Here is a 16419-nt window from a genome sequence, read left to right on the forward strand (position 1 = left end):
TCTTAATTTATTTGTTTCTGTTCTTCAGTAAACAGTAAAGTGGATGAAAGTTGGCGTGTCATATGGTTTATGTTTGGTTGCAAGTGCTTGCCCTGTCCTGCGTCCGTTTTCTGTGCAAAGCAATGGAGTCTCAGACCTGGAATGCATCAAGCCCTCGGTAGTCCGAACGGATTGATTGCAGGCAGCTTTTGTAAAACAGCCTCAGGTTTGGATATGGAATCCATAAATGTCAGAACCTCTTAGAGTTCCAGAAAGTTGTTTGAGCCCATGAAATAAACAGTACTGAGCATTGCCAAGCTAGTGAATGTAATTCACTGAACACTGTTTAGAGAGCATGTGAACTTAAAAGGGAGCCATTAGTCACTGATCAATAGAGGAGAATTTTCGTGTGCCACAAAGATTAAGAACCTGGGTGTTCTCTTGGGCTCATTCTCCCTTTGGGTAATATCTGTAAGGCTGGCAAGCCAGTTTGATTGGTCTGCTGCTTTATTTCTCAGGGCTTGAGTTTCCTCCTTTGTGAAATGAGGTTAGACTTCATCTTTGGTCCTCCCAGATCTAAACTTTTTTGAGTATATAATTGTGCTTTTGTTTTAGGAACACACTCATTCATCGTCAGCATACATGGGAAGCTCTTCATTCATCCAGCATCAATGGGAAAGGGACACATTCATCCAAATGAGTCAACTTGCCATGTGACAGAATTTTATCATTTACCTCTTTTAAAGCCCTTACTATGTGCCATGCAGTGTTATCTCAAGTCCCTTTTCCTGGATAATATTTTATTTACAGAAGAGGAAACAGTCTCAGAGTTCTGCCTCCCAAACTACACAGTAAATAGAGGCTTCAGGACATAACTCTGTGCTATTTCGGAGTTCACATTCATTATTTTTATGATGACTTGCTATACCAGATTGCATGTCATAAACAGTAACACTGCTCTTAATTTCAAATATTTTGGGTGGATGTATTTGACATACCTTTCATACAAACATATATCTTCAGACCTTACCCTAGTTTAGAATGTGCATTTGGAGCTGCATGATGCTGGAACTTCTAGTTTGGGGAATATAAAAACATGGTATAAATATTAGACACTACTTGAAATTTTTGTATTCATGGCTGAATGAATAATATATTATATTTCTGTTCCCAGGTGATCCCAGAAGTGGCCACAAGTCAGTTCATTGATGTCAGTGTATGACATTAATCCTATTGTTCATTCTTGTTTAAGTCTTTTCTTTTGATTTCACTGTTGACAGAATAACCACACTTATATTAGGATGCCTGGGATGATGGTAATAATAATAACTAATATTTACTGAGTGCTTACTGAGTGTCAGTCACTGTTGGTGAAACACATGGTCTGATTTAATCATTCAGCAACTCTGTGGACTAGATTCCATTGCTGTTCCTAATTTACAGGTGAAAAATAAGAGGTACAAGGTGGTCAAGTAAATTTCCCAAGGGTTACAGAGTTACTAAGTAGCAAACCCAGGTCAGTCTGATGTGCTCTTTGCTACTTAGGTGGTCTCTAGCAGGAACATACAGATTGAAAATGCAGGCTTGCGTCAAGTGCACGAATCATTGGATGTCTGTTTTTGTTTGAGGATTCCTCTTCCCACTTTCCTAGTATTCTGTTTAGTATTCTATATTTTACTCCAGCTTCTGGTAAAGAACTTATTATAGTTGACCCTTGAACAACATGGGTTTGAACTGCTTGAGTGTACTTTTACACGCTGATTTTTTTTGGGGGGGAGGGGGTTTAGGGAGGAAGGTGGATAAATATATACAGTTGGTCCTTTGTATCCCTGGGTTTCCCATCTGAGGATTCAACCAACTTTAGGTCAAAAACAGTATTTTCGGTCTGAAGCTAGGAGTCTGAGGCTGCAGAAGGCCGACTGTATGCATTGTTCCACACCAGTTTCTATAGGGAACTTGAGCATCTCTGTGCTTTGGTACCCTCGCAAGGTCCCAGAATCAATCCCTAGGATGCTAAGAGACAGCTATAGTTCAGTTTTGGGGGGCTTATAAGGTATGCACGTGTTTTTGACTGCACAGCAAGCAGCACCCCTAACCCCTGGGTTGTTCAAGGGTCAACTGTACTGTGACCCTGAAGTATCTCATTAGTTGCCCCTCTTTTTAGAAGTAAAATGACTCTCAATTACCACTTATAACCAAAGTAACTAACTCCCCTTGGGGATTTAAGATCTGGAGATTTCTTACTGCTACTTACCTATACTCCTGCTTCACGACTCTCTTGTGACAAGCCCATTTAGGGTCCCTTTTGGTGACTGACTTGTATACTTGCTGCCTCCTTCACTGGCCTGTCTCTTTTGGTGGAGCTGAGTCAATGAAAGGTATCAAACCACTGTCTTGAGCCAAGATAATAGGGCTGTTCCTGTCTAACTCATTATTAAGTATAATTTTGAGTTTAAAGACTAGACTGTTAATTATACAGAGAATTATTTCAGAGTTTTCAAAGCACCACCCATCCATCTACTGTCGTTTACTAGTTTCTATAACATTTGGTGTTTATTAGCCGAATAAAAATGTTGCTAACTAGATAAATAAGTTAATCTCTTAGGATGTTAATGCTTCATTTTTAGGGGCAATTTAATTTAATTTTAATTATCTCCATTTGTGAAGCAGCAGACGTTATAAAATGAAAATTTTCCTTAAAGTCTAAACTTCTGAGAGATTATAGAGAATGTTGATATAATTATCCTCTTGTTCCCCAGGTGGACATGTGATTGGGGATGCTAAAAAAGCTGAAATTGCTTTTTTTTAAAAAAAAGATTTTATTTATTTTCAGAGAGGGGAAGGGAGGGAGAAAGAGGAAGAGAAACATCAATGTGTGAAAGATACATCATCAGTCAGTTGCCTCTTGTGAGCCCCCAACTGGGGACCTGGCCTACAACCCAGGCATGTGCCCTGAGAGGGAATGGAACCGGCGACCTTTCTGTTTGCAGGCTGGTACTCAGTCCATTGAGCCACACCAGCCAAGGCCATTTTTAAAATAAATTATCTTTTTCTTGAATTACATGAATATTTCCCCATCTTCATGTGGAGATTAGCTATTATAATTTCTCTGATAAGGAAGGTGCCACCAAGTAGCAAATAAAATAAGTGGATTTTTTTCTTTTGCCTAATTGGTCTAAAGGAGGTGATCAGTTCATTGCTTTTATTTAGAAGCAAGACTGACATAGGTTTCTATTTTCCAGCTCCTGCTGGAAGCCGATATATTGACTACTATTGTCCTAATGCTTTATTGACTTCTGAGTGTTCTGACAGTTGCCTTCCTCCACTGCAGGATGTTTCACCGGGGTCGGATGTGGAGCTGTCACTGGAAGTGGAAGCCAAGTTCCCTCTTGTTCTTATTTGCTGTATTTATTGTCTGTGTTCCTCACTCAGGTAAGTCACACTTTTTCTATTTGGAGCCCTCAACTGAATAATGATTACATTGTCTTCCGATTAGGTGTGCTATTTGTGTACATAAGCCCAACTTTATTTGTTGCCGTTCTTCTCTTGTTTCTGTCCTTGGCGGCTTTTTCTGTCCATGGTCTCTCATCCTCTCTGAATTCTGTGTGAATACTGTCACTTTGATCATTGTTCTATTTTCTAATGAGTTATTTCTTTAATGTTTGCTGCATTTCTTTTAGCTTTGTTTATTTATCCAGCTCATGTTGAGTGATCAGATAGCTACATATCTGATACTAAAAATGCACTAGCTGTTATTTCACTATGGAAAAAATATGCAGTGCTTCATTTTCCCTTTTCAAGTTTTTATATACTTATTTCTAGAAAGTAAAGTATAGACTTTGCTATTTTTATTTATTTTGATTTTATTGCCATGTATAAGACAGGGATTGGAAGTTAAGACTTTAGACTATGAAGTTTAAAATGATATTAGAAAGTTAATTTTAATTGCATTATTTTTGTAATTTAAATGTTTAATTTCGCAATTACCATTGTTTTCCTGAAATTTGAAGCATTCTTTTAGCTTTGTTGAAAGCTAAATTTTCCATAAACAGCTAATTATATGAATAAGCCAATCAGAACCTGAAGAGTGTAAATGTTTAACAGTAAACTGTTTCTTTATTTATATGGTTTTGTTACTTAGAAAACTGCATTTTTCTTAAGTTCATTTTATTTTATTCATTCTTACTGCTTTATTTATTCAATTTATGTTTTCCTTTAGAATGAAATCATTACTCATGAAACTTTATGTATTTATTACTTGGAATTTAACCAACATTTTATACATTCCATATTTATAATATATCTCTATGTTATTATAAATAACACGTTTAATGAATCATGGAAATAGATTGCAAAAACTGCTTGTTTATTGATCAATAAATATAACTCATATTTAATATATAAATACTGTTTTTCCAAGCCATCAGGTAATTTTTAAGAGTTTCAGCTACTTGGAAAATCCCTTGCTCTTGTTTAATGGCTTCAAAACAAAACTGATCTTTGAGTAGATTTCTTTGCATATTTGTTTCAATTGGATTATAAAGTCATTCTTTTTGTTACTTTTATTGCCAGTAAGAGGAAACCAACTTGTAAAGGGATCTGAAAATTACATATACATTGGATTTTTTTTGGTTGTACAATGTTGAACAATTTCTTAACTTTCAAAAGTGATACTCTGAGGACCACATGATATAACAAAATTTATGAGATTAAAATTAGTTGTGGTCTGTTCAATTTCATTTTTGTTAGGTCATGGCATTTGTAAATTTTTAAGGGTTCTTCAAGCTGTAAATGTGATTTTTTAATTTTAGATGTCAACATTTTAATTGATATATGCACATTATTTTAATGGTTTGAATAAATGAAATCAAACACATATGAGGGGGGACCGCCCAAATTTATAAAAAATTGTGTATTTATTCTTACATGTTTAAACTTCAGTCACCTCCCAAGTACCCTCCATTTGATGCAATACACATATCGAGATTTTTTTTCCACTGCTCAAAACAGTTTTTGAATTCCTTGATTTTGATGCCCTTAGTGCTTCTGCTGTTTCTTTCTTTCACTTCTTCCAAATAGGCAAGATGTTTCCTTTTGAGAACTTTTTTCTGCTCAGTGAATAGGGTGGGTGGAGCATGGGTCTCATGCCCATTTTTTGGTGAAAAGCTGCTGAACACTCAGTGCATTGTGGGCAGGTGTGCTCGTAAATCACCCATCGTAAAATGGGCAAATGCATTGACAGAGTCTTCAAAAAAATTTACTAAAGCTGAATGCAGCCTCTCACAACAACGCCAGCTGGTGCACTGATACAGATGGGTTTCTAGAACACTCACCTAGCAGGGAAAGCCTGTACTTCCAGGGGCCCGTCCTCCAGAAGATAATACTGGTTGTTTTTGGGTCCCCCTTGATATTTTAGACTAATTAAAAAGAGTCAACTGTGCTGAGACTAGGATGAGAGACTAGAGAAAGCACCAAGGGTGTCAAATTTAAGAATGCATTCATTCTCAAGGTCATAAGAATCAAAGTATTTCAATATGTTTTTAAGTTACTGTTTCACACAATAAACTTTTCTAAAAATTTTCTTTCATTGCCCAACACTACCTGTGCACCATGAAGTAAGGCTTTGTGACTGATAGTTACTATGTTTACTGATGAAGCCAGAAAGTTTTGTATCTGTCTCTCTGAAAACATGATTCACTTAAAATGTCACCATCTCACATAAATATCTGAACTCCAAAAACAAAGTTATTAAAGGTCTTTATTACAATGTTAATATAAAATTGTTGCCTTATAAGTAACTCAGTACAGTTAACATATTGCATATTAAAAATTTAGGTATATCTAATTTTTAAATTTCTATCTTTAAATCATAGTGTAACACCACTATATTTTCAAGAACAATTTAGTATTTAAGTGGCATGGCAAGTCTCTATATATGCCCTCTTTGGCTGTTTTCATTTCTCCGGATGATCCTAGGTGATCTTATTGAGCCTACTGGCTTTAAATGACATCTTGGCCCTGGCCAGATAGCTCAGTTGGTTAGAGCATTATCCCCATATGCTAAGGTTGTGGGTTCAATTTCTGGTCAGGGCACATACAAGAATCATCCAATGAATGTATAATAAGTAGAACAACAAATTGATCTCTCTCTCTCTCTCTCATAATCAATAAATAAATTTTTTTAAAAATCTGTTTAAATGACATCTTGATGTCAGTATATGGTAAATCCATATTGTTAGTCCTGGTCCCTTCCTGGACCCCGGAGCCAACTCTTGCGTTACTTAACTTCATCTACACTTCAATATATAATAGTCTTCGAACTTCACATGTGTGAACATGATTCTTGATTCCTACCTCTTATCTCTCATTACAGTCCATCCTATTATCCTACTCTTCTCTCCACCCTCATGATTTTCTAGACACATTGGCCTTTCTACTCCTTAACCATGCCTTCTAATACTCTTTTCTCCCTAATCTACACATACGTGGTTCTTTTTTGATACTCAGATCTTAATTATTATCACCTTTGATAAGCCTTCCTATCCCCCAATTCAGAAGAGCCCCATTACCAGTATCATATTGTCCTTTAGTGATAGTCTACAGATTTTGGTTGCTCTCTTGATACTGTTTTGTTAATTTGACTTTGATAGCTAGATTGGAGGGTTGGCAAAACCTTTTATGATTGCTAAGATTGATACTTAGTTCAGATGATTAAAAATTTATAAAATTTGGAAGCTATCCATAGTTTAATTCATATAACAGAATTGCAGCATTAACTCTCCTAGTAGGTAAGTTAACATTTTTACTTTCATAGGGCATGTACAAAGAAAATGATATACAAGGTTTGTATCCTTCAGGATTTTAAAAAGAAATGTAGAAAAAGAATGTGGTACCTGTTGACAAGTGATGAATGTAACTTTTAATAAAAGCTACAATAAAGTAACAGCTGAATATTTTAGCTGGTCCCATAGAAGTGCAAATTACAAAACCTGATTGTGTTTTATCCACTAGCGTGACAATATTTGGAAAAGTTCATAAGATCTAGTATTATCAAAGTTGCTGGGGAAAGGGCACACATTAACACTGTTGCTTCCGTTGTCTGGTAAAATAACTGGGCAGCATTTTTGAAAAAGTAAGAATGTGTATTCTCTTCGACACCACTCTCACATGTAGGCATCTGTCCCATAGAAGTAAAAAACATAATAAATATACAGAAAAATATGTGCTGGTATTTTAACTGTAACATTGTAAGAACAAGCAATTGCTAAACACTAACTTTTTATTGTCAAGGAAATGCTTATATAACTTCTTTTTTTTTTTACATTAATAGCGTGATATATTGTGCAGCCATTCAAAAACAATGTAGTCAAATTGGGTATATTAGCTTGGAAAGATGTTTATGATGATGTTAAATTTAAAGCAATTTCAGAATCATGAGATTATCCCAGGTTTGTGATAGGTTGTATTACAAAACTGACATAGGTTATGTGTATGTATTACAAAACTGACATAGGTTATGTGTATGTATATATATATATATATATATATATATATATATATATATATATATGCTTGAATAAGACTGTATAAACCTATTACTAAAACAGGTTATCTCAGGGGCATAAAATGGGGTAGGTCCCTGAGGCTCAGGGTTGGAGTGAGAAGGAGGAAGTCAATGGGACTTGATACAACTCTGAATTATTTGCCTTGTTACAGTGAACATATGTTACTTTAGCACTTTGGATAACAACAACAAAAAAAAAGAAAAGAAAAAGGAATTCTTTGGTTAAAAAGAAGAAGAAGCTATGTTAAAAAACTGGCCAGAGACTGTTGAAATCTATGAATATTACACGTTTCTGTTAGTCACCGAACCATTGCTCTGGCTCTTTCTTCACTTGATAAGAATGTCTGAAAGGTGTTTCAAATAATAAACTCTTTATGTAGCAGGACACTCCAGGACTCTGAAGATGAATGATGGTATCTCAAGCAGACAGAGGTTATGGCTTCAAGTAGAGTGGGAAACACACAGGCAAGAGCCAATGAATTCCTAAGCAACCAGGAGCCTGTTTCCACACAGATAACCTTACTCATGAGCACTGAGGGGAGGAACCTCCCTTTTCTCCTGAAAAGTGATGATATCAGCAGATTATTGTAAAGCTCAGTGTTATTCTGATAGCTCTGATACATAACTAAAAGGGGAAGTGTTTCTGAAAGTACAATCTGGCTTGAATTGTGAGCTGTCTAGCCCAGAGCACAGCACAGTTCTGGAAAACAAGTAAGTGATTGGGCAAAAGAAATCTTGTGTTTCTTTTGGTTTGCGTGTTCGTTTTTCTCTCTTACAGAATGGACAGTTAATTCTGTAGTATCAATTACACTGCAGTCTGTATTCTTAGACATATCATTTTATACATATGTTTATATTTGATGGAAGGGTTTTCAAATGCATAAAAACTTATCCTTTTATAAATATCCCAGTTTTTTTTTTTTTTTTAGCCATTTAAGTTTTAATGTGTGCTTAAAATGACTAAATGCATGTATCTGAAAGGTCAAAAATGAGATAATTATGCAGACTATTCTTATAGAGGAAAAGAGCCAGAATTAACAACTGACTAATGGAAAATTGTAATATATAACAATCATGTTTTTCAGTCAGGGTCTGAGTACTCCAAATTGTACCCTGTGAAGCTGTTAGCTGAAGGGCTATTGCTTCATTCTGCTCTTCAGAGTAGATGAGCCAGCACAATTAAATAAACAAATCCCAGGAAGTTGTATACAAAAGATTCTTTGGGGTGACTTCCCCAATAAGTTCCTTCATATACCTTTGAGATGGTCTGCATTTGATGTAGGTAAATATGAAACCCTACACTGGTGTCATCAACACAATTACATAAAAGTGGATTACGGGTGACTTGATCTTGTCACCATAGTGCTACTTTCAAGGGACTAAGCTGTATGATGGGGGTGTAGCTGAAGCTGATACCCTCTGAGGGGGTTAGGAAGAGAGGGTGTCGTCAAAGAGGCACACTTGTCTCCGGTGTGGTGGTCAAGCTGTACAGAGGTCACAACAGCGCGGATCTGGCAGGTGGATCCGGCAGGTGGACCCGACAGGTGGATCTGCACGATCGTGGGCCCTGAGCAATCTGAGGAATGTCTCCAAGCGTGTCTGTCTCTGCGTGTCTGTGAAACCTCTGGGGGTGGGCAGGCTGAGGCACATCCTTTACGTCAGCCACAACCTTTTTGCTTTGGTGTAAACATTTGTTTTTCTTTTTTAAGAATAAAAATCCTGCTGAATAAAAAAAAAAATATTAGAGAAACAGCCTATTTACTTTGGAGTAGCGAAGTCAGTAGGAATAAGAGAGTGGTCTCTGGATGATTCGAAAAGTGGCCGTTTGGGGGTCACGGCCTTGTTCCAAGTACCTCAGAAAGCAGGGAGAGGATGACTGGGTCGGTGCTTCAAGGACCAAATGACTCTCCTAGTAATTGGTTGCCAGAAAATAGAACAGCTGTCCTTCAAATTCCTCCTCATCCCTGGACTCAGGACAGGAAAAAGGAATCTTAATAATGAAGAGGAAGTTGATTAAAAACCCTGAAGGCTTCCTCAGCCTACAGTTAAATCATAGAGTGAGTGTGTGTGTGTTATATAGTCTGTTATATATATACACATATACATATATATGTCGTCGGCAGCCGTCCGTCTCGAGAGACGATGGTGTAGCTTCTTAAGAGTCTATCTGCACCGCCGAGAATGGTTGTGCAGTCCGACTCGGGAGTGACACGGTATCTGTCTCCTCCCGTGTTGAATCAACGCTGGAGTGTCCTCTCCAGTGAAGCTGAAGCTACAGAGCCTGGGCAGGGTGATATGGAGGGTCTGCTGTTGCCCATGCAGCAGACCCCCCCTCTCTTCGCAGCTGAAGGGTCCAAGGGAAAGACGGAGTCAATACAGCTTGGGTTCAGGTGCGCCGCAGGAGTTGCCGGTGTTGACTACAACGTCAAACCGCCTTAGGGACTCCGGCTCCGGGTTTTCTGTCGGGGTTTACTCCCTTAGCCTTTCCCTGAAGAGGTATACCGCAAGGCAGCGGAGGTTTTTTGGAGTCAGAGTTTTCCTTCTCCGATATATATGTATGTGTATATATATATATATATATATATATATATATATATATATATATATATATATATATATGCCATATTGTATCTCTTTTGCCTCAAAAGTTTTACCTTAAAGTTTCTTCTTTATGCATTTTCTTTCAACTTTAGCAGGTAATTTTTATACTGAATTAGAGCTAGGGCTGATAACTTTCTTGGACAGGATAAACCTGAGGAACTCTAGACTTTGGCAGGTACAACATTTTCTGCCATTTCCAAATTAATAATTCTTCAAGGAATTTCGCTTTTGTTTCAGCAAGCAGAATACATGCTCTTTGTCACCATTCTAAGATCGCAGTAATCATAGTATTCAGTAAGTAAAGAATGTGGAAAATAACAAAATGGAAAAGAACCCCCCAAAAGGAAAAAATAACTTATTTTAGTTTTAATGAGTAAATCTATTTTACAGGGTGGGGCAGCAGGGGAGGACAGTATGGAGGTTAGATGAGAAAACATATTAATCCCACAATGAGCATGAAGTCACAATGTTAAAAATATTCTTTCTCCTCCAGTGAACTAAGACGCTTAAATACCTGAAAGGAAAACAAGGTCATTTGTCAGCGTATGGGTGGTGGCTATCACCCGTTCCGATTAACCTTTTTAACCATACTCCAAAACAACAACAGTTTTTTAGAAAAGGAATCAAGTAGTCCAATGGGAACTATGTTGCCACCATATTTCTATGTTTAAGACTAATTATCTTTATTTAAAATATAGCCAATTAATAATTTTAGATAAGCTCCTTTCTTTGGAAAATAGTTTAAATTATAATGCACTACATGTCAAAATATCTTGGTCATTCCTAAACCAGCTTCATTCTAAATCTGTGGTTTAAAAAATGATACACTTAAAATTTTTTTTAACATTTTCTTCAATAAATCAACTGTTGAGAGTCAGAAGAGAAACCCCTTGCTAATATCCTGCTCCAAGCTTGGCATTACTAGTTTGCATAAAGTGAATGTTCACACTAGAGTGTAGGTAGTGGGCTGTGTCAACATGCTTAAAATTCAGATTTTTTCCTCTTTAACATTATACTAATCACTATTACTGATCTGAACAAAGCTACAAGAATGAACTAATGCTCATAATTTTTCCAAATCCTTGAATAGAAGAATCTTTTTTAGAAGAGTCTTTACCTGGTCAAAGCTTTAAAGAATATTGTTAAAGTAAAATGCAGATCTGAAAGAGACAAGAAAATACTCTGAATGAGGATATTAATCCCTGCTTTAAACACATCCACAGTTTTCCTTCCTTCATTTATGTTTTTCCTTAAATATATGCACAGAAATATGGCATAAACACAATTGATATTGGCCCCTCATGAGTATAAGTGACAGTTTTGCTGGATTATTGTTGGCTTTACTGAACAACATTTTAAGGCAGAGGATTAGAGCTTTCTGGTCATAGTGATTTTAGTGGCTTCATTAAGGGTACCAGAGAGGAAAACACTGGACCTGGAGAGAGATTTTGCCTCAGCGTTGGGTTTTTTAAGAGAGAAGTACACCTGCCAAGTCCGGCAGATTGTGGCCACCACCGCTGCCTGAACTCTGTCGCACAGACTGCACACACCAGGTGTGCCCTGGCTGGCTCATGCTCATCCTCAATGTTAGCTTTCTCCTTAGACTGCCAATCACATCTCGCACTAGACTGGTAACTTGTTATTTATAGGAAGTTCATGACCACAAATACTATTATAATACTGATGAGGAACAAATATTTCAAAAAACAAGGTTTGTGGTTCTTCTCTCAGAGCCTCTGCTATATTGACACAGGACTTTCTCCTTCCAGTGCAGCAAGTCCTGATACTTTCCTTGGTGTTTATTTAGGACTCTTGTTATTTCTGATCAACTGACTTGCTTACATGTATCGCTCTCACACTACAAAGGTCTTCCTCTTTTAGTAACTGTTTCAGATAAGTGTTCTCTCTAAATTTGCATCCAATTCTTTTTTAAACTGAGATATCATTGACATATAGCATTATATGATGCAGGCTTTTCTTATATTTAAGGTATTGTCTATTTACAAGCACAGTGCTGTCTATGATTGTGCTGACACAGAAGAGGTTTTCAGTAAATATTCAGTGAATGAGTCAAATTGCTTTCTCCAAGTTTTCCCTCTGTGACTTTAGATTTTCCTTAGCAGGGTGAGTCTAGCAGATCTAAGGGTTAAGTATCCTTAATCAGAGCCTTTTTCCTTTCCCCAATATTATTAAAGTAAGTTGAACATTTGTGAGAGCGTTGTAGTACCTAAACAAATTACAGAAAACATAGAGTTAGTATGGCTACTATTAGACACGTTTAAAAGCTAAGGTTATATCATAATAACATCATACTAATATTTGAGCATGGTGTGTGTATCATATTTTTTTCACATATATATCAGCGTCCTTTCAAAGTCCTGGCTATTCAGAGCTAATCATGGTCCTTAGTGCCAGGATGACCGACATGAGATGTATAGGAAGCACTGTGATATGTGGTCCTAATAGAATTGTAAAGGTGTTATCCAGGGATAACAAGAGCTCTCAGAAAAATTTTCATGGAGGAGGTGATGTCTAAACTGCATCTTCTAGCAAGGGTGATGAAAGAAAATAACTGGCAAATGGTATGGCTTCAGCACTGGCCATTTGGAGAGGTTTTCCTGCAGTCAGATTGGGGGGAAAAGCTAATGCAAGCTGTGGGAGTGGTTTGTACCCACAGAGCATCAGCCCTGATGCTAATATACAGCAAGAAGATAGAACATGGAAATGGAGACAGGCGATCTAGGCAGCAAGGGGGGGGGGGCAAATGCATTAAAAATGATTTTGTGGAAGGGAAAAGAGAGCAAGCATAATGTCATTTTCTTTTAAAGTCATTTTGTTATAATGTTGGTGAGATGCCATAGGAACTTAGCTCTTGTTTACATCAATTAGCCTGTGGTAAAATTGGTTTTGCTGTACACTTTTTTGCTTAAAGCCACAGAAGCTATTGATGATGTTAAGTGAGGGCTTCCTGTACTTCCTGTATGAGAATAAAGGGTCTCTGCAGAAAGGAAGAAAGAATGAAGTAAGACAGGTCGTCAGGAGGCCAGAATGGGGAGGATGTTATAAAGACCTATGCTTACAAGACTGGATGAGGAATTCCAGCCCAGGAGGCAAGACAGACATGTCCCCACTGGCTATAATGCAGTTTAGGATAGCACATTCTGAAATGTGTCCTGCAGGAAACAGACATTAGGAACTTCCCTAGGGTCATAGGTAACTCGGTGACAGAATTGTTTTTCTTCTATTTATGGACTCTGCAGTTTATGCTTTTTCTCTATCATACCATTTTGACTCAAGAACATTAGCCTTACTTGCCTCATTGGTCAACAGCATTGATGTACATGTTGAAGAGCTGAAGATACGGAGCCACACCAGCCAGGGCAAAGATATTAATAGAACTTCAGGCACCCTTGAGGCCTCATCTTTCTTGCTCAGACCCGTGTTTAGTTGTGACCAAAGGCTGCTGAATTTAGATTTCAAATGTCTTCTGGATCTTTATAACTCCTGATGCTGAGTCTCATCTCTAGCAGGTGTGTTGTATGCACTCCCAAGTCGTATTCCTGCATCCAGAGTTTCTGTTAAGCCACAGTTGGAGTCCTGCCTCTGCCCTGATTAAGTTCCCTGGAAGATTCTCATTGCCCACGGGCAGTCCTAAACTTATGTAACATCATTGCTCCCTACCCTGGTAATGCCCTACCAAGTACCTGCCAAACAGTAGGACCTCAGTTAAATATTGATTGAGCATAGAAATTAAAGAGTGTATATATTTTTGCTAAGCAAAATTAGGATTTGGGCATGGGTGTTCAATTATTTAAGAGGAGAAATTTATACTTTGCATAGGTGCTATGTTGAGTTTTAAAAACTAATGGGTTAATCTATCTTTGTTAAAGACCAGCTATTTGAGAGCAGACATTTTGTAAAATTTTACAATAATTATTTGTGCTAAAAGAAGAACATGGTGACTCTGAATTAATAAAATAAACAGAATAGTAGATTTATTTTTACTTATTTCAAGGGCTGAGCTTCTCATGAAAACACATTTTATTTTATTTATGTATCATTTAATCCTCACCTGAGGATATGGTTTTCTTTTATTATTGATTTTAGAGAGGGAGAGGGGGTGGGGGGGAGAGAAAGGGGGAGAGAGAAAGAGCAAGCGAGAGAGAGAGAGAAAAAGAGAGAGAAACATTGATGTGAGAAACGTCCATCAGTTGCCTCCTGTACATGCCCTGACTGGGGATCAAACCTACAACTTAGGTATGTGCCCTGACCAGGATCAAACATATCATCCTGTATATATGGGACTATGCTCCAACCAACTGAGCCACCCAGCCAGGACTGGAAACACAATTTTTAAAGTGCCAAACTAATCTCATCCCTATTAAAATGTACAGTTAAAAAATAACCAGTTTTGTTGAAAATATCAAAAAGTGATTATTTTGTAACTTTTTCAGCTATTCCCCACTCCTTTCCCCTGGAGAGATCTTCCCCACAAATATCCCCATTATTTTATCTTCATTTATACCTTCCCAGCTCAGCCTGCAAACATACTCAGAAGAAACGAATATTCCTTTTCGAAACTAACAAAAAGTTTCCACTTCCCTTCAGTGCTTTTGCTCTTCTAGGCAAATTTTCATTTGTCTTTCTCTTCATTTCTGAATGTCTTTAAAGAGTGATCTACATTTGGATTTATTACCTTGCCACCCTTAAAAATAGGTCATTCTATTTTGGGGATTCATTGAAAAGTATCAACGTGTGTGTCTGTGTGTGTAGACGATTAAGTTATGGTTTTCTAAAGATCTGAGTATCTGAGCTTCTCCAAAGGCTTTTATTTAGAAATATTTAGTAGATGGAACATATTTTCTGCAATAATATTTGTTAATAAGGGGACAGAAAACACTGTCTTCATAGTTTGTTTTAGGGTAAAATTGGGTACAAAAATGACTATTAATTTAGAGTTTAGTCTATTTACATTCAACTTCTAGAATATACTTGTGGCACCAAGGTTTTCCTATTCTTCAGTTAGTTCTTTAGTTGCTTCTGACTTCCTCACAGCTTATATCACTTCTTGTTTTTCATTTCTCATTTAACTAAGATTTGCATCCTGATTTTCCCAGTGGGATCTATTTCCCATTCCTGTTTCTTTCCTTTTGAATACTTTTTTAATATTCCCAGCATATCTTAAAAATTTTTATATGACAGCTAGTAGGATATTTATTTCAAAGTAGTTGGTTGAAGCGAAACTGAAAGATTAATCTTTATTGTCTTTCCACTATGTGTGCCTGGCTTTGCTGAACTGTTACCTTTATCCTTGTTATAACTGTTTTTGAAAACAACTTTGAATTGGAGATTTTTGGCAAATTTACATTTAAAGCTCCCATTTGTGGGAAGCAGAGATATATAAGCTATAAAGATTTAGTGCTGTTATTTACAACTTAATAATTGTTCTGTCCAGAACATACAGTTTAACAGGCTTTGTTAAAATACTTGTCTTTTAGCTCTTAGGGCAGCGTATATAAACTAAACCTGTTTTGTTATTGATATGGAAGAAAAATGTTAGATTTGAAATATAATAATAAAATTGATCATGTGTAATTTTATTTTCCTTATTATTAAAGAACTTCTCATTTTTTCAAAGGTGAAACCCTAGTTACTTCCCAATGTTTTAAATTTTAGTAATCCTAGTCAGAAATGAAATCAGAAAATGCATTATGGGCCATTTCAGGTTAAATATTCAAGTGAATCCTGTATTGTTTGAGAGGAAAAATGTGCTTTTGAAAAATATGTTAAATAGTTTAAATCTATGTTGGATTTTTTCTAAACTTGAACTGCACATACCAGCGCATCAAGGAAGCTTTTGATGCATCTGAACTAATGATGAGTGAAAAGTTGGTCTGATATCTATGCCGCTGCTTACTTGACTTTCTGAGTAACTTGGTCCATGAATAAATGAGTTAAATGCTGACTCCGAAATAAAATTTCACAAAGATGTTCACTTCCAGTCAGAAATACCTTCTCAGTGTGCTTTGTTCCTTGTGGACTCTTAAGTAGGAGGAGACAGTTAATACACATGGTGAAAACTGTTTGCCTGTTATTTTAGAAGTTATTTCTGGCAAAATCAGGCTGAGTATGGTTAGAAGTGGTTACACTGGAGAGATGATTTCTATTTATCTGACTGCATAGCCCAATTGTCACTTGATCAAAAATTGACTTCAGTTCTTATTTTTTCAGTAGATGAATGTGGCATAGCTCTCTTTGAAATTCTTCAGTAAGTT

At 36.8% G+C, this 16419-nt stretch overlaps 1 protein-coding gene across 2 annotated transcripts in view; it reads left to right on the forward strand.

The window, feature by feature from the left end:
* Window positions 1–3311: 3311 nt before the first annotated feature.
* The window catches only part of ADGRG6 (adhesion G protein-coupled receptor G6), a 133443-nt gene continuing 120335 nt past the window's right edge, over window positions 3312–16419 (forward strand). For both annotated transcript variants that reach the window (XM_090279921.1, XM_090279922.1), the window contains exon 1: window positions 3312–3411. In XM_090279921.1, coding sequence (XP_090136047.1) covers window positions 3312–3411 — 100 coding nt within the window. The remainder of the gene's footprint in view (window positions 3412–16419) is intronic.

This window comes from Furipterus horrens, unplaced genomic scaffold, assembly GCF_987537825.1.
Source record: "Furipterus horrens unplaced genomic scaffold, mFurHor1.1.pri manual_scaffold_6, whole genome shotgun sequence".
NCBI lineage: Eukaryota > Metazoa > Chordata > Mammalia > Chiroptera > Furipteridae > Furipterus > Furipterus horrens.